This window comes from Oreochromis aureus, linkage group 12 (genome assembly GCF_013358895.1).
Source record: "Oreochromis aureus strain Israel breed Guangdong linkage group 12, ZZ_aureus, whole genome shotgun sequence".
In the NCBI taxonomy this organism is placed as follows: Eukaryota; Metazoa; Chordata; class Actinopteri; order Cichliformes; family Cichlidae; genus Oreochromis; species Oreochromis aureus.
This window is the reverse complement of record NC_052953.1, coordinates 38,700,677-38,725,566: the sequence shown is the minus strand read 5'-3', so window position 1 is coordinate 38,725,566 and position 24,890 is coordinate 38,700,677. Positions and strand designations below refer to the sequence as shown.

The window sequence follows — 24,890 nt, the reverse complement described above, 5'->3', positions numbered from 1 at the left end:
TTGTTTTGTTTTTTGGGGCTTCCTTAATTGTTGATTCTAAATTGTCCACAGGTGTGAATGTGACAGAGAACACAGCCTGCCTGATCCTCATATGTGAGTGTGAATGGTTGTCTGTCTCTCTGTGTTCGCTCTGTGACAGACTCGTTCAAGTGCCTTCACAATGAACTTAGTGTCAAAACAAGAAACTTTCAATGTTAAAAAAAAGGAACTTTCATATTCCTGCAAAACATTCTGATTACACAGACAAAGCTAAAGCTCCCAGCATCATGGCATGGCTTCTGATTGTTTGCTGTAAAGTGTGTGTGCTGTTCTCTGAGTGCTTTATTGAGCATATTTAGTTGTGTTGGAATAACGATGTGTGTCAGCAAGCTGTGATTGTGCATATGATGCTGAGGTCAGTGTCAGTTTCCAACTAGAGCTCTATATTTAGCTGGTAAGGGGACTGTGTGACACTATGTGACTGCAGCACATATTGTCAAAGTCTTGAGGACTGCACTGCTTCACCTGCTGGTATTTTTTTTTTTTTTTTTTGAGTAGAAGGTAAGTTATAGATACTAAAAAAATGAATTAATCAATAAGAATGTTCTTTTTTTCTTTTCTTTTCTGTGCTCTTTTGACATGGACAGCATCCCTGCTCTCCCAAGGCGGACTGATGGGATTGAGGAATGTAGTACTGCTTGGCTTTGGCTGTCAGCCTGATGAGAATACAGCTTGTTGTATATTGAAGCTATGTGTCAGTCAGAGGTGCCAGAGGTCAGACTGGGCGTCAACAGTTCTGACCCTCTGGTTAGAGAAGCTTTTCTAATGACTTATGACTACATAGACTAACCAGTGGCAGTGCACATGGAACCATGGGTCCAGTCCCCACAGCCTGCACTGCAGCCATTCGCCATGCTGGCAATGACCTCCTTACTGCCTGATCCTCATATGTATCCCGGACGAGCACTTCTTTCCCTCTACGCCTGGGACACAGCGCCAGGACCTGGCCTGGAGTACCGTACTGATCACTGTACTGTCTGTACATGTGCTAGCTGGCCAGATGGCTATACACTGTCATGACAGTGGGGGTGGTGATGGTCCTGCCCCAGCTGAAGGAGTGTGTTGGGGCTTATGTGGAGCAGGTCACCTGCCCTGAGATAAGAGACAAGGGAAGTCGGGTAAGAAAATATGTACAGCAACCATGGATCTTACATTTCCAATGATGCAGCTTTACCTGAGACTGGTAAAGAAAACACTTGTGCTGCTATCCCAGTCTGAGTACAGTTCCCTGTCATGAGCAAAAAGAGTTTAACATTTCCAATTAATGGTGTGACGCGTTATATGCCAGACCACTGGGACCAATTGTTTTCAAAAAACTGAGAGTGTGCAAAGATTGTAACAGAATTTCATTTAACATATTTGTTCTAGTCACATCAAGTCACGTTAGTCATTTTATAGCACTTTTCAGACACAAGGTAACTTAGAGTGCTTCACAGAGGGACAAAAAGAAGGACACAAACAGACATTTTAAATAAACAAAACCATATATGTATAATACATGCTATGATATAGTGCACATATGATAAAATAACAATAAGAAGAATCAGAAAGCATATCCCGTGTTCATAGATTTGTGTTAATGTCTTCTGTTGATGGAGTCTTCACCATTTATTCTTCAGTCACTTTTCTCACTCACTGTGTGTTAATAGACCTCTCTCCATTGAATCATACTTGTTATTAATCTCTGGCTCTCTTCCACAGCATGTCTTTTGTCCTGTCTTCCTTCTCTCTACCAAACCAGTCGTGGCAGATGGCTGCCCCTCCCTGAGCCTGGTTCTGTTTAGGGGAGTTTTTCCTTCCCACTGTCGCCAAAGTGATTGCTCATAGTATAGATAAAATTGAATTGAACTGAATTACTGCGTTTACTGAACTTAGTTTAGCTGTCATATAATAGTGCATAACTTGAGCCTCATGTCCAGAGTATTTCTCCTTCACTTGCCTGTTTTCAGTCTCTCTGTGTTTAAACAGCACTTTTTATTCATTCATTACTTTTTAATAATCTCTGGCTCTCTTCCAAAGCATGTCATTTGTCCTGTCTCCTTCCCCCTCACCCCCAATTGGTCATGGCAGATGGTTAGCTTTCTTTCTGTTAAAAGGGAGTTTTTCCTTCCTACTGTCACTAAGTGCTTCCTCATAGGGGTTGTCTGAACATTGGGTTACAATATAAAGTGCCTTGTGACTTGAATTGCCCTTTATGTAACCTAACACTGCAGTGCATCGGTCCAATAGTGTATATACTGTAAATTCAGAACAGTACTGAAATCTAACCTGTTTATCCTTTGAATAAGCTGCCTGTTATTTTCATTAAACCTTTGAATAACACAAAGTTATTATATCACAGTATGTTTTGTAGGATGTTTCACAACATTAAAAGAATTTCCATCTTAATGTGTTAGTCCTCGTATGGAAATTACTCCTCTGCATTTAACCCATTCACCCAGTGAAGCAGTGGGCAGCCACCAGTGTAGCGCCCGGGGAGCAGTGTGTAGGGACAGTACCTTGCTCAGGGGTACATCAGGGTAGCCGTTCAGTGGATTCAAACCCCCGACCTTCCAACCATGGGGCCACCACTTTACCTACTGAGCTATCCCTGCCTTATACAGATCTGGCATCTGATGTAAAAAAATAGGACATTATATGTCATTCTTAAATTTCTAGTTTGTAAAATGTTCGTGAGCTTTCCTTTCCTTTAAATGATAACATGCCTTCTTCCACTCCTATCTTCTCTTTCTTACATCTTTCTCCATCTCTGACTGAAGTGATTTCACATTCTTTATTGTTACTCTAGATATGGCACTAACAGGATACAGCGAACAAGATTTAAAGATGTATGCACCAATTTGCATTTAATTATTACTTATTATTGACCCCTGGCTCTCTTATACAGTGTGCTTTTGGTTGTGTCTCACTTCCCTCACTGCCCCTCCCGCAGTCTGACTCTGCTGGAGGTGTCTTCCTATTAAAAGGGAGTTTTTCTGTTTTATTAGAATTTGGGTTTTACTCTAATCTACTCTAATGACTAATCTAGAGACCATGGGGAACAACCCATTACAAAAGTCTTATCTCATGTTCCCACATACCACACATGTCCACTGTAGACATTGTCCCAGTGAATTCAGGTTGTTTCTGCTACAGCCTAGGTGAAAGCAATGTCAAAAAAGCAGTAAAACTTTAGGAGGACTCAGTCTATGTTATGTCCTTGGGACAGTTGTTTTATGCTATCCTCTGTGTAAAGGCTAATCGTTAGACTCTATGTGAACATGGGGTTACAAACATAGTTTATCGATAAACCACTTCAAAGAATAAAGTTTTTCAGGCCTGATTTAGATGAAGCTAATCTCAGGTTTCAGGGAGTTTGTTCTACAGGGCATAAAAACTAAAAGCTGCTTCACTGATTTAATCTTTTTCCAGGAATACAAAGGCCAGTTCCTGTTCCCCTGAGAGTTCTGGATGGTTTTTTTTTTTTTTTTTTGTAAAACAGGTAGATTTGAAATGTAATACAATCCAAGTTCACTGAGTGCCTTGTAAACTTGTAGATGTATTTTAAAAGTTATCCTTTGGGACATAGGAAGCCAGATTTGAGAACAATAGTAATGCACCCAACTTCTCTGGTCTAGCTGCAGCTGTCCGTTTGACTGTTTTACTGAGACCCATAAAGACAGTTTAATCTGCCAACAAACTGTTGCATTTACTGTAGACAGAGATCTTTGAAATTTTGCTTTATTTTTAAGATGGTAAAAGGGTAATTTTGTAATTATTTTGAATAGCTAAATAAAGACAAAGTTTCTATAATTTCTCCAAGATTTCCGGACTAATTTGAGGATTTAACCATCATGCTAGACAGACAATGACCTGTATTCTTAACTGCTTTAGTCTTTTTCAGATTCTGTTGAGATTATCTTACATTTGGTTGATTTTCCATGTGAAGCTACCAGAAACAGATTCATTTGCCACTGAGGCTGGGGTCTTTTTTTTTTTTTTTACATTTGAATCAGGTGCCATTAAAATTAGCTTATATTGGCAGCCCATATTATATTATAGTATTTAACTTAAATGCTTTTCTCTCCTCCCTGGAAGCATGGTTTTGTATCACATTTTGGAAAAGCAGGACCTGATTTGCCAGCTGAGAGTATGCAGCTGGACACTTTTGTGGAAGAGAATGTCTTAGCCAACACCACCCCCTACTGACTTAAAAAAAAAAAAACCCCAACACAAGCACATCAAAAGTACCTAGTGCTTTTAAATTTCTCTCAAGTGATTTTCACATTACACTGTAGACAGCACAGCTATGTTTTTGGGTGGTGAGATAGCACTTTCTGCAACTAGTGAGAAATGGAATATAGTGAATTAATAATGAAACTGCTAATCATGATCTGATAGTTGCATCTTTTTAAGCCCATTTGTTTATATTAACAGTTTAAGAGCCAGCTTTCTTCATAGACACTGTATAAACTAAGCTAGTCAAAATAATTTTTGTATTTCAGTTACTGCTGCACAGACTACAGCACGGTTAAGAAACTACACTTTATATACAGTGTAGACCATCTGCAAATATTAAGTCCCATTTAGGGGGAAAAAAAAAAAAAAAAAGGAAGAAACTTGAAATGTGCCTTTTAACTTTTATTCAGAACAATGAAACAGGACAAGACAGGATAACACCTCAGTGAAAAACTGAACAGAAGACTGGGAAAGACTTTAGGTCAGGTACTCATGACAAAGTTGGGGAGAGACAGATTTAACAGCTGTGCAACAGTAAACTTAGGCCAGGTCCTCTTCACCTTCCTCCTCAAACTCTCCCTCCTCCTCAGCAGTGGCATCCTGGTACTGCTGGTACTCTGACACCAGGTCATTCATGTTGCTTTCTGCCTCAGTGAACTCCATCTCATCCATACCCTCACCAGTGTACCAGTGAAGGAAAGCTTTACGCCTGAACATGGCAGTGAACTGCTCCGAGATGCGCTTAAACAGCTCTTGGATTGCTGTGCTATTACCAATAAAGGTGGCAGCCATCTTGAGACCTCTGGGAGGAATGTCGCAGACTGCAGTCTTGACGTTGTTGGGGATCCATTCAACGAAGTAGCTGCTGTTCTTATTCTGCACATTCAGCATCTGCTCGTCGACCTCCTTCATGGACATGCGCCCACGGAAGATGGCAGCCACTGTCAGATAACGACCGTGACGTGGGTCACAGGCAGCCATCATGTTCTTGGCATCGAACATCTGCTGGGTGAGCTCTGGTACAGTGAGTGATCTGTACTGCTGGCTACCCCTGCTTGTGAGAGGAGCAAAGCCTGGCATGAAGAAGTGCAGACGAGGGAATGGCACCATGTTTACAGCCAGCTTGCGCAGGTCAGCATTGAGCTGTCCAGGGAACCTGAGGCACGTGGTGACGCCACTCATCGTTGCAGAGACTAAATGGTTGAGGTCACCATACGAAGGGGTTGTGAGTTTAAGGGTGCGGAAGCAGATGTCATAGAGGGCCTCGTTGTCGATGCAGTAGGTCTCATCTGTGTTTTCTACAAGCTGATGAACAGATAATGTGGCGTTGTAGGGCTCAACAACTGTGTCTGATACTTTTGGGGAAGGCACCACGCTGAAGGTGTTCATAATGCGGTCAGGATACTCTTCGCGGATCTTGCTGATGAGCAGTGTGCCCATACCAGATCCCGTACCGCCACCCAGGGAGTGTGTGAGCTGGAAGCCCTGCAGGCAGTCGCAGCTCTCTGCCTCCTTCCTCACCACATCCAGGACAGAGTCCACCAGCTCTGCACCTTCTGTGTAGTGACCCTTGGCCCAGTTGTTACCAGCACCGCTCTGGCCTGCATAAACAAATCCAGACTAAATTTAGTAACCAGAGTGCACCATAATCTGGACATTTCCACATAATATAATGCAACTTACCAAAAACGAAGTTGTCTGGTCTGAAGACTTGGCCAAAGGGACCAGACCTCACAGAGTCCATGGTGCCTGGCTCCAGATCCACAAGGACAGCACGGGGCACATATTTGCCACCTAATTTATTTTTTTTAATAACAGAAAGAAAAATGTCCAGTTAAATATCATCAAATCCACTCACAGCCCTAGTCCAAGCTGTATGGATGATGTACTTACCTGATGCTTCATTGTAGTAGACATTGATCCTGTCCAGCTGCAGGTCACTGTCACCGTGGTAAGTGCCAGTTGGGTCAATGCCATGCTCATCACTGATCACCTCCCAAAACTATAAATAAACAAACAAATACAAATAGAAAGTTAAACATGAGGGAGCAATAAGAAGGTGACTAGAGCAATCTCATCCTAATCTATAGTTCTTTTAAGAGGCACAGTACAACATATGTAACATTCTGTAGTTTTTATGATGTTGCAGTAATGTGATTTAGGGTTACATTTACAAATCATAAATATCAATGAAGCCACGCGCCTGATTCTTAACGTCAGTTTAAAATGGTCGACAATTTCCCGCCGTTCTGCTATAGGCGCGCGCGGTCTCATACGCCATTGGCTGCTATGGTTATGAATTTGAACATTCCTTGCTACGTCACTAACCGCCCACTACAGGCAAAAAGCCGGGCTGCAGCAAAAGCACGAAGTAGGCCGCAAGAAGCCGGTAATTCCGATCAAATAAAAAAAAAAAAATAACCCGATTTATGTGACAAAATCTTTAAGATTAAAGTTTAACCCACAAACCCATCTAGCATATCATCTATAGGGCTGTTTTACTTCAGGCTTCTTGCGTTTTCTGTCGACAATCCGTAGCTTCACTTCCCTTTTTTCCGCAGTGCAGCATATACCAAGAGAACAATGGCCAAGTTCAGTTTCCGTTAATTCGACGTAAAAACGTCAATAATTAGAGTTACCCTTCAGCTTATCAGCAACTTTGTCTTTTTTTTATAACAAAAACAAAAGTTGCACGGAAATCTTTAAACTGTTCAACACTGCATTTATTTTTCCCCATTTAATTTAATTAGACGTCGACATATTACGGTTCTACAAACTTCTCAAAATATAGTTATGTCTATAGTTAAATGTTGGCTAAGAAATTAGTTAAGTAGGACACGTTGATATTCCCAGGGTGTGGCTTCTGGGACGTAACGAGCACAAAGCACGGGCTTCTGGTGCAAAGAACACTTTGATCGTAAATAAAGCAACTAAATAACGTGCTGAAACGACCCGAATTTTCACTAACCTTGGCACCAATCTGGTTTCCGCACTGGCCGGCCTGAAGATGGACAATTTCCCTCATATTTACTGGAGGTAGCGTTCGCCTTTCAACAACAGACTTTGGTTCACTTGAAGTGCGTAACGAATGGCTCAACGCTTTACTTTATACGTCCAGGATAACGCCCTTAAGGCGTTAACTCAAGTGCCTATTGGCTAATAAGCGAACACTTCCTTTATAGACACAAATTTAAACCAATCAAAAGTTCATGTGCTAATCTCTGATTGGTTTAACCGGTCTGCCTATCATTTTCATCTCAAATTTATGACTAACGTCTAATCTGTAGACGTTGGCCTACTTCCTCGTGATGGTGGAAAGAAAATGCGACACTGTAAAGGGATTATTTTTTTCACATCCCAGTGTTAGCTCCTAGTGCAGACAGCTAGAGGTTTGATCTCGTCGACTAAATTAGAGCATTTCGATTCATTAGGATATAAAACAGTGATCCGAGTGGGCTGGTAGTAGGAGCAACAGTCCACGTGGCTGACCATTTTATCAGAAATATTCCTTGCGGAAGCTGACGCAGTAGAGCTAACCATGGCTTTCAGACGTCTGTGCTTTTTACTCGAGGGCTTGACAGTGATTTCCAGTTATGCCGGTCTCAGGCCTGGGTGTAGACAGATCCAGCTGGATTCTGCAATATCATTTACAATTTCCTTTCCCTTTTCTAGTGGTTTATAATAATAGTTAGATTTAGTAAAAGTGAGAACAATAAGTCTATAGGATTATCAGCATAATGACAATTGAAATAGGAAACATGCAGTCCCTTTACATATTTAGCACATTATTAATAAAACAATGATGTAGAGTACTGATTCAGGACAAAGAGCCAGCCTGGTCTCTTATACCTTTACAACAAGCAACATGCACTTTATGCCAAGTTTCTGGAGTCCATCTTATGAAGCTCTTTCCTCTTGTTGATTCTCACAATAATGGGTGTAGAAGGTGTGGTGAAACCGCAAAAACGTTGAATCTAGAACTGTACTGGGTGCTTTAAATGAGTAAAACCAAATGAGAGCACACGTGCTTATTAATAGATAATCTGGATGTCAGGTGACAGTGGCACAGACACAGGGATGGACTCAGTTCTTCACAAAATGTTTTACAGATGTGCTGCCTTTAGGATAGTTGAAATGCGTGTGGTATGTAGAGTAGTTTATATCAGTTATTATTTAAATCTAATTTTGTTCTCATTCACCCTGCGCCTGGATGGACGAGAATACACGCAGACTCTGCTGTGCTTAAATCATACAATATAGGTTATTCTCATGCATTGTATGTGTTGTAATCTGACACACAATGACAATGACAATTTCTGCTCAATGACAGAGCTACATCAGGGAAAGTATGGCAGGATACAAACAAATGAGCAGTTAGCTTCTCATAGCTGAACTGAGGACTGTTGTTTTCAGGTGTATTTGCAGGAAGTTACCAACATGGAGATGTACCCAGTAGTGTTCGGCCCTGCCCCGTACCATGAACTTTTATCAGTAAATTTATGGCTTCAGTTCTGTGAAATCAAATTGGCAAGGTGGAATCCTGCATTAAATGATGTTTGATTAGAGTAGACGTGCAGGAAAACCTTCACGCTTGACTTTTGACTTGGAGGCCAAAGATCAGATCTCACCTAGGATAATTTTATTGGTTTTGCCTTTACTTGTTGTTTACTTATAGTTTTTACTTGTTGTTAAATAATCTCAAAATGAATCACACTGGGAAAGAAGAGCAGGTTAAACATTATTAATTTAACAGTTAGCTCCAATCCACATCTGGAATTGTACCATTGAAGAATAATGTGTGTGACTGTAGATTCTGTTTGGAGTGAAAACAATAAATGCATAGAAGAAAATAATAATTGTTATAATCAAAGGTTTTTAGAGGAAGATTATGTTTGTCTGGCTAGGGCCTTGCTGGGAGAAAAAAAAACTTGGACTAATGGCCTCAGTATCTCAGTAATTCCAGGTTTCAGCTCTGATAAGATCAACTAGATAAATTTATTGCAATAAAGCAAATTCTGTATTCTTTTAGATCTGAGTCATTATTGTTCCTATTGCCTTTGTGCCATTACTAATCAATTATTCACTGATCTCTTTCTATGGTGTGGCATGAAATGTGTGTGCACCACTCAGTGGTTTGTGGTGACAGCCAGAGTCAGGTAAAGCATGAAGAAAGCCTTTTAGGGCACTGGGAGGAGATACTTTTGCTGTTTAATGTTCTTTATGAGTGTAGTCAGTCATGATGAACCTCTTCCCACAACGTGCTTACAGTACAGCAGCACACGGTGCATTCAACTGAACTGATGCTGCTTTCTATGAGTCAGCATCTCTCAGCACACTGCAGCATTCAGCACTCAGCCTCCAGTAGCCAGATCAATATTACATTAAAGAGACAGATGGAGTTGGGAGACACACACACACACAAATAAAACATAACTGTCACTGTCTAACAGAACGTATTGTGTATGCGACTGTGTATGTTAAATTGCAGTCTCCACAGTATATAGTCCAGTGCAACAGAATTTTGAGTCAGCTCAAAGCGTTTTACAAATTGTTCTACCGGTAATATGGTCTTAGAAAAAACCATTTCCACAGCCCAATCCAGAAGTCCATACATGGATTCTGTGGCACAATGTTCCTAATTCTGGTTCTTGGAAAACCAGATGAAGAACTTTTAGCTTTTTTAAGAGAAAATGAACTAATGTTTAGAAACGTATTGTGCTAATCATATGCATCTTTATTTTACATAAAACTCAGTGTTGAAGTTATTTTTGTTGTTGTTAACAGACGCTAGAAGCTGTGGGGCATAAAGTTTTTCCAATTTCTGAAGATGGGGATGCGAGTTTGGGACCTCCTGGTTTACATGACTGAAATTAAACTGAGCTTTCTTCTTCCAGAGATCCAGCACCAGTAATGAGCGGTTAAAAATATTATAAACAATAACACTGTTAAATGATTATTTAGCAACTCTATCTATGTTAGTCTTCACAATTTTTGCTGTCTGAATAAAATCACTTGGTTTCTATTGCCGGGTGAACCAGTTTCATCTCTAGTCTACATTTTTTTTAATGTTTGGTTTATTAGGAACTAATATTCTAAAGAATAAGCTGGTATTCAATGTAAAACAAATTGTACTATACAATAAAAACAGGTCAAAAATTATATACAGATGTAGTGTATATGAACCATGCATGAATTATATTGAATTATATCTTGTATTGCTGTCAATATAAGATACTGACAGCATTATTTCCGCTACAGTTTTGTACAGCTTTAACACAAACACAGAAATTCACAAACACAGTGGGAAGTAGGCTATCAGAGAAGACGGGTGTTAGACAGGAACAACTGGACTAATGTTCTGTGCCTCTGCTGAGAAATACACTGATTCACTGTCCTATCAGGTTACTGCCTCCCCACTGCAGCAGCATTCAGCCAGTCAGCCTCACCACAGCCCATTCAGGCCTCACACACACAGACACACACAGACACACACACTATGGGTTACGCCCTGTAGTGGCTTTGTAAAAAACCCTGGGAAATCAACTCTGACTAAACTGAGAAAAAAAAGACAGAATAGACTTTTACAGAGATTTGTAGTACTGTCCATAAGTCTTGAGTCATGCACACACACACACACACACACACACACACACACACACACACACACACACACACACACACACACACACACACACACACACACACACACCACCTTTGTTCTTCAACAGTATTAATGATTCCATCAGTTCTGACAAAATCCACAATATCACTGCCTGATATGAAACCCCAAACCTTCTCAGAGCCAGATGGTTATACAGATGTATTGTTTTACATCCCGACTGTCCAATATGCCCTTTGTATATACTGACAATTTTTTTTGGATCAAATATCTAATTTGGATGTATCACTCCATAAGGCCTGTTGCTACTGATTCTAAGTTTAGACCTTACATATTTTGATATATCTCAGCCTTTTTTCACTGTTTCTCCTTCGTAAGAATGACTTCTTCACAGCCACTCTTCCAATACCATTCCTAATGATGGTTTTGGGAATATTAGGGCCAGTTATAAATTTAAATTTTATTAGATAAAATGAATAAACTTCTGGAAACATCCACCACATACAAACACATTTAGAAGTGAAATGTAAAAAGGTATAAACACAGGTAATAATACAATATATGAATCATATCATTACATTAATGCCTTATTGCTGTTCCAGCACAGCAATAAGGTCCTGGGTTCAAATCCAGTCTGAGGCCATACATTGTGGAGCTTGCATGTTATCCTTGTCTCTGCTTGGGTTCTTTTCAAGTACTCTGAAAAGAACTAATCCCATGCAGTCAAGACATGCATGGGATTAGGTTAACTGGAGATCCTAAAAATAGTCATTAAAGTCAGTGTTGTCTTGTCTATATGTGAAAGACCTGTTCAATCAAGAAATTACTTAAATACAGCCTGTCTGTTAAAGTGAAGACCAAAAAATCTCCAAAGATAACAAATCACACCCTAATTTAAACAAACACAAGAACAGATGAGACTCATAGTCACTGACACTTCTGTCAGTCTGGAAAGGACTACTGACCCCTTTCTAAGTCTTTGTTACTAAAGCAACCCATAATGAAAGCCATTACCCAGAACCCAGAACAACCTCTAAAGAACTGCAGGTTTCCTTGTCTCAGTGTTCATTATTGAACAAGAATAACGAGACTGGGCTAGCAACACTGGCATCCATGCGAGAGTCCTAAAGGAAAAACCACTGCTGACCAAAAAAGAACAAAAAGGCTCATCGGACATTTTCCAAAAACAACATCTTGATGATCCCCAAGACTTTGATGAAAATATAATGTGGATTGACGACATCGAAGTTGAACTTTTTTAATGGTTTACGTCCCATTACAACCATTGCTGAAAAAGCAAAACAAATAAATAAACCAACAATAAAGAGAAACTAAATGAAGGTTTTGGAGTGACCTACTTTGAATCTTACTGAGATGCTGTGGCATGACTTTATGAAGACCCTTCATGCTCAAAAAGCTTCTAATGTGGGCTAATTCAAACAATTAAAACAAAAGGAAATATTTTCCCTGTATCTAAATAACAGAGGGAGAAACGCATCCGACCTTTGATTTTTCCCTTCATGTGTAATGTGCCTTCAAGAGCATTGTATCTGTTCGCCTGTCTCCAGAGAGTTGAGTCAGGAAGTCCATTTGATGCTAATACATCCCGGCAGCCCTAGTTAAGAGCTAATGATGGTCAGTATGGTCCAGGGAAAGTCCGTAGTGCATCCACCCAGCCTACTCATGTTGGATATCACGTTACAAAAATATACCAGCGGGATAATGGTGCTGTGGGCCTAGCTGGCTGCACTGTGTTGCTATACTGTGATAGCATATCTACTGCCATAAGTGAAAAACTTGCCTTTGCTGCACCATGAAATAAATCTACAATTTTTTTTTAATGAATCACCAAATGTAACCAGAAAAAAAGGGCTAACTCTTTGCTGTGCACAGGCAAAAAGCCTGTGCCCAGAAGTTCAGAAACAGGGTCTGTATTCACACTTCTTCAGCTCTGCAATACTGTCATTCACATTAGCAGTACTTACACGGCTGTATTTAGATACATTAGAAGATTAGACAAAGTTTAGGTTAGATGTATTGAGGTTTTTCTTGACCCAAAGATCTTTCCAATAAAATATATAGTATTTTAATAAAATTATTCAGGAAGCAAAATACAAAAATCACTAGAATGCAGAAAGTGTGTGACTTCCCCCAGGCCCTTCTCCTAATGTGTCCTCCTCATTGCATGATGTTCAGTAATTTTGCCACTTTTTAGTTCTGCTAGCAGCTCGATTTACATAAAATGCAAAAACCAGATGGCCCGAGGATAAGATTAGAGGTTCAAAGATGACAAAGAAAAAGCATACAGTTTTTATTGTCCAAATAAAATCAAAGGCTTCGCCACAGTGAAATAACTGAAGAAGTGTCATAATGCTGTTACAAAGCTTACATGCATGCCCCAAATCCACAGCAGGTGTTGATACAAAAGGTAAAACCACAGCACAAATGGATGATACCTACATTTTTTTTAAACTTTGCTCCTTTGTTGTTTTATTCAGCAGTAAATAGCTGGGTCATCAAAGAGTAAGTTACAAAGGAAGCATTAAACAATCAGGTTTTCTTTGTGTCTTGAGGTGGAGCTCGCTTCTATTTCAAAGCCACGTTTCTGAGAATCTGTGGCCACAAGAGGGCTCCCTTTGTCCGTTTCATCAGCTATACCAAATATTGTATAGTCACTGCTTCATAATTTGGAATAAAATAGTCAACTCTAGTTTTGATCTTGTATTACACCATGAGTATCTTCCATAAGGATACATTGCTGAGATCAAACCTGGAGTTCTTTGATGACAAACAAGTTTTTCCAGCATATCACTTGTACCTTGTACCTTCACAGTGGCAGGAAGCAAATCAGGTAAACAAAGAGCATATTCATTCTTATCTGCTAATTTTCCTCACCAATACTGTCACCATGACGCTATTCAGACTAATTTTTCAGACATGGAAGTAGTTCACTGTTTATATACACTGTGGTTATGAGCAAAATCTCTGATTTTTAACATGAATATAGTGTTTAATTTTCCGGTCACTGTGTTTTTAAGTAAGTTCTGGGCTAATCTGTACACAGATATTTATCATTTTCATTATCCTTTTTTTAAAGACAACCAACAGTTAACACCTGTACTGCCAAACATCCCATAACTGACAGCTTGTTGCTTGACGTTTGCCATCAGTATGCCAACACTAGCAAGCCTGTGTTAAAATGTTACAAATTCCATTCACATCAAATTTGACCTAATCCTTCTTCTTCTTTAGCGTAATAGCCTGGTGTAAGCTGTATTTATCATCTGATCTTCTGAAAAAATGGTTTTGTTTGAGATTAAAGGCAGAAATAAATGCTTGGATGTGCAGGGAACCAAAGATAAGTTGAACGACATTCTGAAGTAAAAAATTAAAATAATTTTTTTTTTATGCTATTGTGTTTAAAATTTTTCCAGTAAAATTAGATCATGATGCTTTTTAAAATTTTTAATTTTCAAACGGATAGGGTTGTGGTCTTCTCTCCCTGAAACTTACAGAGCAGGTAAATCGTTTCACTTGTGTTATATTGCCATCTTGTGGTACTTTTTGGAATTATTTTTAAAAGGAAAACCAATGTGTAACTGATTAAGTACTTTATTAGAAACGTCTTTACATAAAACCTAATTGTTTTATATTTTACCTCCAGGGAGCCCCTCAGTTTCAGCCCAGTCCTTTTAGCTGACCATTTTTAGAGGAACTATGAATGACTCAAGAATGAAATGGTGGACAACTCAAGGGGTGAATTTGTAATAACAGTCAAATTAACAAAGGATCCATTTTAAATAGTATCTTTAGGTACTTTGTTTCTAGCAGCACAAAAACATATAATTTGTTCCCATTTTTTTTAGCTGAATCTATGAAAATTTCCAAAGATTTTTGCTTCCTAAAGGGCTGTTCCAAAAATCGGACATATATTGGCATGCTCTGCAGTGTGTACAATGTGAAGAAACTGGAAAGGCAGTGGACAAAAGAAGAAGTGGCAGGCCTTATCACAAATGGTCTTAGTGGAAGAATGGCTGTCAAGAGGCAATTCATAAGCAAAGGAAACTGGGAGAGGAAAAGGCTGAAATATGCCACATTAGACGGCCTGCAGAGAGGTATGGATGTATGGATGTCACTGAAGAACAATGAATGAAGATGTGATAGGGAAAGGCCTCAATCGGCAAACATCTGCATGTGCACCTTTCACTCGCTGAGATGAAAATTATGCAATAGAATCAGAATCATCGAACTTGAAATCTTTTCCTCTTTCTTAAAGCAAACTTAAAGCTGCCGCGTTGTTGTCACAAGGCAGAATATTTAGTTTGGTGTGATTTATTTGTTTTAGAGCTTTATTTATTGTGTACACATTTAAACTGTTTCAGATTAAATTGAATATTCTTCTGGACTACATGTTTCTCTGAATTACGACTGGCTTATTGGTAAATCTGAGTAACCAGATGAAAGGCTAGAAAAGCCAATCCCTTGTTGGGGTACAGGCTGTGAAAGGTACATTGGGAGGTGGCAGTTAAGAAAGCATGTTATCAGGCCATATATTGCTTTTTATGGAAGATTAGAGTTTTTTTTTTTTTTTTTTGTAATTTTGCTCCAGACTCCATACAACCATTTTGTTGTTTGCCAACCTCCAAGAAGAAAAAGGAAGCCTTAAAGATTCAAATCACTAATAGATTTTTTTAAGATGGGTTTTGGGATAATCTGGATTGAGAGTGGTTCAGAATGGCAAGTGGTGGTGGTGGGCTTTCAAACGGTGAAGATGTGAATGTACAGGGAGTGCAGAATTATTAGGCAAATGAGTATTTTGTCCACATCATCCTCTTCATGCATGTTGTCTTACTCCAAGCTGTATAGGCTCGAAAGCCTACTACCAATTAAGCATATTAGGTGATGTGCATCTCTGTAATGAGAAGGGGTGTGGTCTAATGACATCAACACCCTATATCAGGTGTGCATAATTATTAGGCAACTTCCTTTCCTTTGGCAAAATGGGTCAAAAGAAGGACTTGACAGGCTCAGAAAAGTCCAAAATAGTGAGATATCTTGCAGAGGGATGCAGCAGTCTTAAAATTGCAAAGCTTCTGAAGCGTGATCATCGAACAATCAAGCGTTTCATTCAAAATAGTCAACAGGGTCGCAAGAAGCGTGTGGAAAAACCAAGGCGCAAAATAACTGCCCATGAACTGAGAAAAGTCAAGCGTGCAGCTGCCAAGATGCCACTTGCCACCAGTTTGGCCATATTTCAGAGCTGCAACATTACTGGAGTGCCCAAAAGCACAAGGTGTGCAATACTCAGAGACATGGCCAAGGTAAGAAAGGCTGAAAGACGACCACCACTGAACAAGACACACAAGCTGAAACGTCAAGACTGGGCCAAGAAATATCTCAAGACTGATTTTTCTAAGGTTTTATGGACTGATGAAATGAGAGTGAGTCTTGATGGGCCAGATGGATGGGCCCGTGGCTGGATTGGTAAAGGGCAGAGAGCTCCAGTCCGACTCAGACGCCAGCAAGGTGGAGGTGGAGTACTGGTTTGGGCTGGTATCATCAAAGATGAGCTTGTGGGGCCTTTTCGGGTTGAGGATGGAGTCAAGCTCAACTCCCAGTCCTACTGCCAGTTTCTGGAAGACACCTTCTTCAAGCAGTGGTACAGGAAGAAGTCTGCATCCTTCAAGAAAAACATGATTTTCATGCAGGACAATGCTCCATCACACGCGTCCAAGTACTCCACAGCGTGGCTGGCAAGAAAGGGTATAAAAGAAGAAAAACTAATGACATGGCCTCCTTGTTCACCTGATCTGAACCCCATTGAGAACCTGTGGTCCATCATCAAATGTGAGATTTACAAGGAGGGAAAACAGTACACCTCTCTGAACAGTGTCTGGGAGGCTGTGGTTGCTGCTGCACGCAATGTTGATGGTGAACAGATCAAAACACTGACAGAATCCATGGATGGCAGGCTTTTGAGTGTCCTTGCAAAGAAAGGTGGCTATATTGGTCGCTGATTTGTTTTTGCTTTGTTTTTGAATGTCAGAAATGTATATTTGTGAATGTGGAGATGTTATATTGGTATATTTGGTTTTTTGTTAAGTTGCCTAATAATTATGCACAGTAATAGTCACCTGCACACACAGATATCCCCCTAAAATAGCTAAAACTAAAAACAAACTAAAAACTACTTCCAAAAACATTCAGCTTTGATATTAATGTGTTTTTTGGGTTCATTGAGAACATGGTTGTTGTTCAATAATAAAATTATTCCTCAAAAATACAACTTGCCTAATAATTCTGCACTCCCTGTAGTGTGGTCTATAGTAGGGAATAAAAAGAGGAGCGAGAGGAGTGAATTCAGGCATTCCTGTGGGAGAAGATCTCAATAAATTGAAGAAATTAATAACAGGAGATACTACAGGAATAAGACGACTGCAGGCTGATCTTAGACATGGCGAAGGCTTGTCTGCAGGGGCTTCTCACAACATTACATAATGTTGTTGATATTACACTGGAATATCACAGTCTGATAGCAAATGGTCAGGAATTTAAAGGATTCATTACGACACCAATACAAAACCAGATTCAGATGCATTCAAGAAAAATCATTGGATTTTATTATTCATGTACACTTTGCTTTACATAAAGATAGAGTGAATAGGAATGGAGGAGGAAGTGCCATATTCATAAAACAAAACTTATATACAACTTAATACAACACAGGAGTTAGAAGTCAATGCTGTAGAAGGATGGGCAAATGAGAGAAGTACTAAAATAATACATTTTTATAATCTGTGTAGGGAGTTAGAAAAAGAGAAACTAGAATCAATCCTAGAACACTGGAAAAAGAGTTTGGTGTGGGGACTTTAGTTCACATTGCACTTTATGGGAGACTCGGGATGAGAGTGATAGGGGATTATTAGAAGGAGTAATTGAGAATAAGGAGTTGGTAATTTAAAATATTGTATCAGGTACACGGATGGATTTTGTGAGGAGTACGGAATCAACAATTGGTCTTAAGTTGGTTTCACAATCTGAAGCATGAGAATATTCAAAGCTAGCACAGCAGGTAGTGATCACCATCCGATTTTTGTTACCAGAGGAACAGACGCATAGGGAAAGTGGAAATTTGAAAAAGAAACTGGAACAAGTTTAAGGGTTATTTGAAAAATCTGGATTTAAATAAACCAATAAATGAACTGAACTCGTATAACTGATGCAGCCTAGCTATTCTAAAAGTAGTGGGAACGAACAGAAAAGGTTTGTACTATGATGGACACAAGAATGTACATGAGCAATAAAACAAGGGAATAAGGCTTCCAGTAAACTACAAAAGGAAACTAGCATATAGGTTAAAGGGATCATAAAGAAAGCTAAAAGGGATTATTGGATAAAATACTGTGAATGACTGTGTACAAATATACATTAGACAGGGTTTGGTGTACCCTTTTTTTAAAGCCTGGTAATTCAAAGGATTATTTACTTCCCAAACATAATGATAATATTATGATAAATGATAAATGTAACTCTGAATTATTAGCAAAAGCATTTGCAAAGGAACATAGTACAGGGAAACAACCTTACAGGGAAATACTGAAATACTTTAAGGTGAAGAGGATAGTGAGGACATAATTAATATGAAGTTTTCTTTGTCAGAATTAAATAAGTCATTAAAGAAATCTAGGAAAACAACTCTTGGCAAAGATCAAATCAGTTATTGCATACTAAACAATTCATAAGGCAGTATAATTAGTCCAGTGTTATTTACTATATTTTAGCTATACAATCCATGGGTATCTCGCTATTTGCAGATGATGGGATTATTTGGAAGAGGGGAAGAAATATAGAATTCATTAAAGCAACGAGAGGCTTTACACAATGTAGAGTCTTGGGCATTAGAATGGGGATTTAGATTTTCATCATCCAAAAAAAAAAGTTATGGTCTTTTAAATAAAAAATCAAATCTTCATATTAATCTTAAATTATATGAGGATGCTATAGAAAAAAAAACTTACATGGACTAGTTGGACAAGTAACTACTGACTTACATTTGCTTGAAAAGGGAGACAGACAGTAAAGAGGTGGGTAAATACATGGAAAGGGAATGTTCGGAATATATCAAGTTCATTACAGATGCTTCTAAAATGCTAGAAAATAAAGTAGGTATATCCTTTGTTATTCCAGATCAAAATTTTATGGAAAAAAAAGGAATAACAGACAATTTAGCAGTTTATACAGAAAAACTAATGCCAATTCTGATGGCATTAGTTAGAGGAAGCTAGAGTGAGGAAGGTTTTAGTATGTTCAGACTCAAGTAGTGCTTTTACAAGTATTCATATATGCAGTCAGAGCCAAGACCAGACACTGCATTAGAAAAAACCCATTCAATTTTCAGGATAAAAAGAAATGGTAGAGGGGTCAAGTTAATGTGGTTCCTACACATATTGGCATAGAGGGAAACACGTTGGCTGATAAATTTGCAAATGTTCAGCAAATAAAAATGTGGTAGACTTTAATGTGAAAATGAGCAAAACTGAAGTTAAGTTGCATATTAAAAACAAATGCCAAAAACAATGGTATAGGGAAGTAAGGGCTAGATATTATTACAATATTCAAAAGAAAGAGGGTGATTTTATAAAATGTCATCGAATAAATAAAAACAAGCAGATGTTATATCAAGGATGAAATTTGTTCATACAGGATTAAATGGCACATGTAAAATAGTTAACAAACATGCTTCAGGTTATTGGGATTATTGCAGACGAATGCTAACAGAGCATATATTTTCTTAGACTGTAATAAATACTGCCACGAGAGAGGTGTTAGTCAGAAACCTTCACAAGAACAAGAATAAGATAAGGATGAGGGTATTACTTCAAAGAGCCTAAGGGGATACAGTTTTTGTTGATATTTTTAAATTGTGGAAAGAAAAGGGAATTTTAAAAAGAATATAGTGGTGGTGCGGTAGATTGTAATCCATTCTCCGATCTAGAAGGTGGCAGTAGTGCATCCAAAGGTGTTTAACAACCGCCATTAAAACAGGAGAAGAAGAAAAATAAGAAGACGAAGAAGAAGAAGGAGGATGAGGAGGGCCGGACCGGATTGTGAAAGAAAAAGGCATGGGGCTCAAGACTAATAATTGTAGAGACAAAGAACGAGACACGGGAACCGGAAGCGAGAGAGTCCAGAGCTGATATGATGGCCAAATGAAGCTTTCTGCAGGTTGTGTCGAAAAACCTAACCCTCATTACGCGAAGCTTTTCAACTCAGTCCTGTCTGGTGACACCTGCTGGGCAAAAATATGAAGAGCAACCCGAATCTACAAATTAAATGAACTGCTTCATTATGATTGCCCACTCTGCAGAGCTTCAGTTTAATATCATGGGACATTTCTGTGTGATGTCAGGCTACCACTGTGGCGCTTTAAATATGATTTATTTCTTGCGGATAACACACAGTTTTGCCTACTTGATTAATAAATAATGTTGATGAATAAACGTTTCACGTTTAAAAACAAAATAAAAATAAATTAGTGACATAGATGTAAGCAGTTTACTGTGCAGCGATAAGAAGGATATACTTCTTACATCCAGAAGGTGGCAGTAATACAACAGCAGTTGTAAGAACCCAAAGACGAAATCGATTAAGAGGCTTGGGACTGCACATGCGCAAACCTCCAAGTTTACATTTTTTTTCTTTTTTTTTCTTTTTTTTGCGGCAAGCTGATGTCCAGCCAGAAGAGGAAAATGACTTTTTCCAGACTGCTTTTGGTAGTCTTCATACTGGATGGTTGTATTTTGTGTTTGCGGTGTAAGACATGTTATTCTCGTGAGCTACATTAGTTGTGCTAGGTCTTAGTCAGCTTAGTCTGCTTTTAAAGAAAATGCCACCAGCTCTCCTCCGGCTGAAGTTCTTGGGATACATGGCCTCTGCATGCGCACTCTTAATGGGGGAACGCTGAATCTTGTTTACCCTCGAGAACCGAAAGCTTGCTTTGAAGTATTTCAGAATTTCTTCCTTCATCTGGATGCCAGCAGACTCTTCACCAAGGTACAGCTGCTCAGGAATAAACTGCATGAATGGGCCAACAATTGATTTGTATGCTGAATGTTCTGTCAAATGGGCAGAATTTCATTTTAGGCTGAAAGTGAATAAAACGATTGATAGTCTGAAAATAGCAGGGAAGGGAAAAACTACAATTGAGAAACTTTTTGTAAAGTTTGTTGACTGGTCCAAATGTCATAATTTGGTCAAAATTATATTGATATGAGGTATTAGTATCTTTCTATTGTATTCATATTCCATGCAACATTATGTAAATTGTAAGGGCAAATGCAGTACAGACTAAGAGTAAAGGAAATCTGTGATTTGGAATGGAGTGAATGTATGTAAACACTTGCAGCACATGTGCATATTTAATGCTGTAAAGTGTACCTTGTTTGTTTGGGTTTTTTTTTTGTTTGTTTTGTTATATACAGATATTTAATTTTTAAGACTTTGGCAGATATGGATGTATGTTAACATTGTGCATCCCTTATTTTTATGCTGTATTTGTTGACAGACTGTTAGTTTTTAAACATGATGGGACAGCAGTGTGTGTTTCACTTATGGCACTACTATATTGTTTTGGACCTAGTTCACAAAAATGTTTTTGTAAACTAAACGTGTTGGCAATAAATTAAATTTAAAAAAAAATATGCCGGGTGTACTATATTCAATTGTGTGGAACCTGTTGACAAAATAGAATTATGTAAAACTAATTAGTAAAATATAAGTTGAGTGAAAATGTAATTTTTTAATCAATCAAACTTAATTTTAAAATTTTACTACGACAAATAAAAAACGAGTTGAAAAACCAAATGTCAAATATGTAATCTGTAAATAGATGACTGAACTTGAGTAGACTTAAATATCTCTTGTTGATCTTCAGTAATTTTTTTTTAATTGGCTCAGTTCAAAATAATTTTGTTATCGTAGTGCAAGAATCTTTCTTTCTGACTGAACCCATATTAAAAGCAGCTAACTACTAAGTTTCTGTTCATTTGTCCAATGCAGGGTTGTTCCCTGAGTGAAAAGGAGGAGCTACTTGCCTTTGTGAAATGCACTTCTATTCAAAAAGATTCTTGTGTTATTATCGTGTGGGGACAACAAGCACAATGACTTTTGTTTTTATTTGTACTGCACTCAAATCATTGAAACATTACTCAAAAATTATTCACTATTTGACTAGACAGTTGTGTAAAATAGTGTTTGATGTGATAGGCGTATTTTTTGCTGTTTAATCTCGGAACATTTAAGGAAACCACATGTGATGGGTCCAATACGGTGCAGGTCATTTTCTCTGGGCACTGAGGTCTGTTGTCTGCTGCAGCTCCCTCTCTGCCACTGGGAAAGTTTTACGCTGGAAAGTAACAGGAAATATTAGTGAGCCGTGCAAATGTTATTCTGATGTCCAGAGTCAGCTGTGATTTAAAAAAAAAAAAAAAAGTGGAAAAAAAAATGAGTATGTTAATTGAATGCAGCCTGGAACATAAAAAGGTAGGTGAAGAGAAACTTTGGCTATGTTCACACTGCAGGTCTTAATGCTCAATTCCGATTTTTTTTATGAAATCCGATTTTTTTGTCTGCTTGTTCACACTACAAATAAAATGTGACAGCAAACGCGCTCTAGTGTGAACGCTCAAAGCGGCCCGCATGCGCAAAAGAAGACGTCACACACAACGCGCTCTGTTTAGACCCAGAGCAAACAATATTGTTTGACTGATGGCCCTTAATATAAAGACTTCGGACTTTACGTTTCCCAGTTTTTGCTTTAAATTATTCTGTTATTTACATAATAATGTAAATAACCTAATAATGATCCTTATTGCTGTTTTAGAGAGGCGGTGCTTCAAAGGATAGTTGCAGATTTCTGTCAGAATCTGCAGATTATACAGTACAAATAAAATGTTCACGTTGTCTTCCCAACAGTTTCACTAACATCTACACTGGATGGCCAGGATGCCTTCGCGATGTCTTCTCGGGCGCTGATAATTGGCGTCTGTCTTGTGTCAGTGACGTAAAAGACGGATTTAATGCGACAGCAGTCGCTTTCTAAAACATCGGATATGTATCAGATTCAGTACCACATACGAAAGTGACCCAGATCGGATTTGAAAATATAGGATTTGTGCCGTTCACACTGTCATGATCGGATATGGGCCGCATAGGGTCAAAAAAATCGTATTTGATGCGCTTTCGCCTGCAGTGTGAACGTAGCCTTTAGGTATAACATAAAGACTTTTCAATGTGAGTCTTCTCACCTTTGAAGTAGAAGCAGTAGAACAGGAAAATGTGTGTGAGTGTTACCTGTTCCTTTTGGGAGGACATTTTTCTGATAGTATCCTGCATTGGTAATGTTGCCAGCTGGGCGGTACTGCCCAACCACAAAGACCGTATTGCCATCAGTGGCTATGCCCACACCCAGTTCAGTGCTGCTTTTCCACACCACCTGAGTAAAATGACCTAGTGGAAAAAGGAAAATGTGTAAAAACATACTACTTACTGATGATGACCTGATCTTGTAATGACGAATACTTTAGCAATGCAGGTATATACAGTACAGGTATATGCAGAACTTTTCAGGAGGGCTGTGTATTACCAGTCTTGGGTTGATGTCCAGACTTTTTGAAGTCATAATCCTTGATCTCACTGTACCATGAATCCACAGCTTCTTTTCCTGAAACATGAAGACAGAGAAAAATAACATTAAGAGTTCATTTGGTGGTTGGAGTACGAGTTTTATAGCTCAGAAACTTTAAAACGAAATAAGGATGAACGTTTCTAATTGTTTACTTAAAAAGAAAAGAGCTACAGTGGAATCTGTTTCTTTTAAAGATTAGTCAGACTTTAATTCATTGTGATAACAAAGTGACCTGTTTCTGACAGGTGAAAAGGTGGACAAAGGAGTTATCTACAAAGAATCATTTACCTGTAAGCGTCTTGGTTTCAGAGCTCCATGCATAGTAGACGTTCTCTCCATCGTCGGTGTCACTGTGGCCAGGTTTCTTTTTTGCCAGCATTTGATTGGCCCAATTTTGAGCTGCGTCATTCAGCTCAGTATTAAAGGTCAGTGGTGGTGCACCATGCTGTGCCCTATAGGCATTGTGGGTATCAAGAAACTCCTTTTTAAAGCTCTCATCTGCAAAACAAACAAGCTTTAAGTCTTAGAGGAAATGTAGGGTTACACTGTAACCTTGGTTCTCTGAGTGAGAGGCTATCTCTCCACCTTCATGCCGCTTGGAGACACAATCCGATCAAACTATCACCTCTAATGCCCTCTAATTATACAAAAAAGTAAAAAAGTGATCGGTTGTTCTGACAAATATTGAAATGCACTTACCTGCCATCGTATTTGGTGTTTTGCAACCTGAAATAAAATAGGGAGAGTGAAAATAATAAGCAAAAATCCATGAAATGATTGCAAACAACATGAATCAGAATCATCCAGATATTATGTGATGATTAAAGAATAATTTAATAAAAGGCTAAATAACAAGAGTATACTCAAATCTTGTCCTGTAACTACAGTCATCTCCAGCACTCACCTGGTTCAGAGTTTTCCTGATGTGTGGAGGAAAGTTCCGTGAACACACAGTTCAACTTAGTAATGTGTAGCTGGTTTTTATGTGCATTATCCTCCTTCCTCTTTTCTGTTTGGAGGAGGAGACAAACACCAGAGTCGCTTCTGTATTTTTGTCTGCCGTTTTTTTTTTTTTTTTTTTTTTTTTTTTACATGACTCATAGTGGTGTGGCAGAGTGGTGTTAAAGCACGATATCCCACATTCTGTGTTTAGATTTTGTTTATAATATTGTTTTATTACATTTTAAAAAGTCCTTTACTGCTTAGATACATTATAAAAGAACAAGTGTAGCAAAGTTGTGGAGGTTAATCAACAAGTTGAGAATCTATGGATGTTTTTCCAGTTCTTTATTATTTCTTTGTTTATGCTTTAACAAATTCCAACAGACT

General features: G+C 38.6%; 3 protein-coding genes across 3 annotated transcripts; 1 reads left to right on the top strand and 2 right to left on the bottom strand.

Moving 5' to 3' along the window:
* The first annotated feature begins 729 nt into the window (after positions 1–729).
* On the top strand, positions 730–4,207 carry bcl2l16 (BCL2 like 16). Its single transcript, XM_039621305.1, is given in 6 exon segments — positions 730–853; positions 856–909; positions 912–1,075; positions 1,077–1,157; positions 4,117–4,139; positions 4,141–4,207. Coding segments are annotated over 6 exon segments (513 nt in total).
* A 437-nt stretch (positions 4,208–4,644) lies between these two features.
* Positions 4,645–7,383, bottom strand: LOC116325054 (tubulin beta-1 chain). Its single transcript, XM_031745868.2, has 4 exons — positions 7,226–7,383; positions 6,151–6,259; positions 5,941–6,051; positions 4,645–5,858 (listed from the first exon to the last, which is right to left on the bottom strand). Exons 1-4 carry the CDS (start codon positions 7,280–7,282, stop codon positions 4,798–4,800), a joined length of 1,338 nt encoding a protein of 445 aa, XP_031601728.2. The 5' UTR covers positions 7,283–7,383; the 3' UTR covers positions 4,645–4,797.
* A 14,633-nt stretch (positions 7,384–22,016) lies between these two features.
* Positions 22,017–24,570, bottom strand: LOC116325057 (Golgi-associated plant pathogenesis-related protein 1-like). Its single transcript, XM_031745870.2, has 6 exons — positions 24,466–24,570; positions 24,261–24,287; positions 23,850–24,059; positions 23,520–23,597; positions 23,228–23,383; positions 22,017–22,280 (listed from the first exon to the last, which is right to left on the bottom strand). The coding sequence occupies exons 2-6, from the start codon at positions 24,265–24,267 to the stop codon at positions 22,276–22,278; spliced, it is 456 nt and encodes a 151-aa protein (XP_031601730.1). The 5' UTR covers positions 24,268–24,287; positions 24,466–24,570; the 3' UTR covers positions 22,017–22,275.
* Positions 24,571–24,890: the final 320 nt, after the last annotated feature.

Excerpts from the sequence above, each read along its gene's own strand:
- LOC116325057 (XM_031745870.2), bottom strand. Across the intron at positions 23,598-23,849 it reads TGAAACCAAGACGCTTACAG|GAAAAGAAGCTGTGGATTCA; the intron begins GTAAATGATTCT and ends TTCATGTTTCAG. Across the intron at positions 23,384-23,519 it reads TGGACATCAACCCAAGACTG|GTCATTTTACTCAGGTGGTG; the intron begins GTAATACACAGC and ends TTTTTCCACTAG.
- LOC116325054 (XM_031745868.2), bottom strand. The coding sequence starts at position 7,282 with ATGAGGGAAATTGTCCATCTTCAGGCCGGCCAGTGCGGAAACCAGATT. Across the intron at positions 6,052-6,150 it reads CTACTACAATGAAGCATCAG|GTGGCAAATATGTGCCCCGT; the intron begins GTAAGTACATCA and ends AAAATAAATTAG. Across the intron at positions 5,859-5,940 it reads ACCAGACAACTTCGTTTTTG|GCCAGAGCGGTGCTGGTAAC; the intron begins GTAAGTTGCATT and ends TTGTTTATGCAG.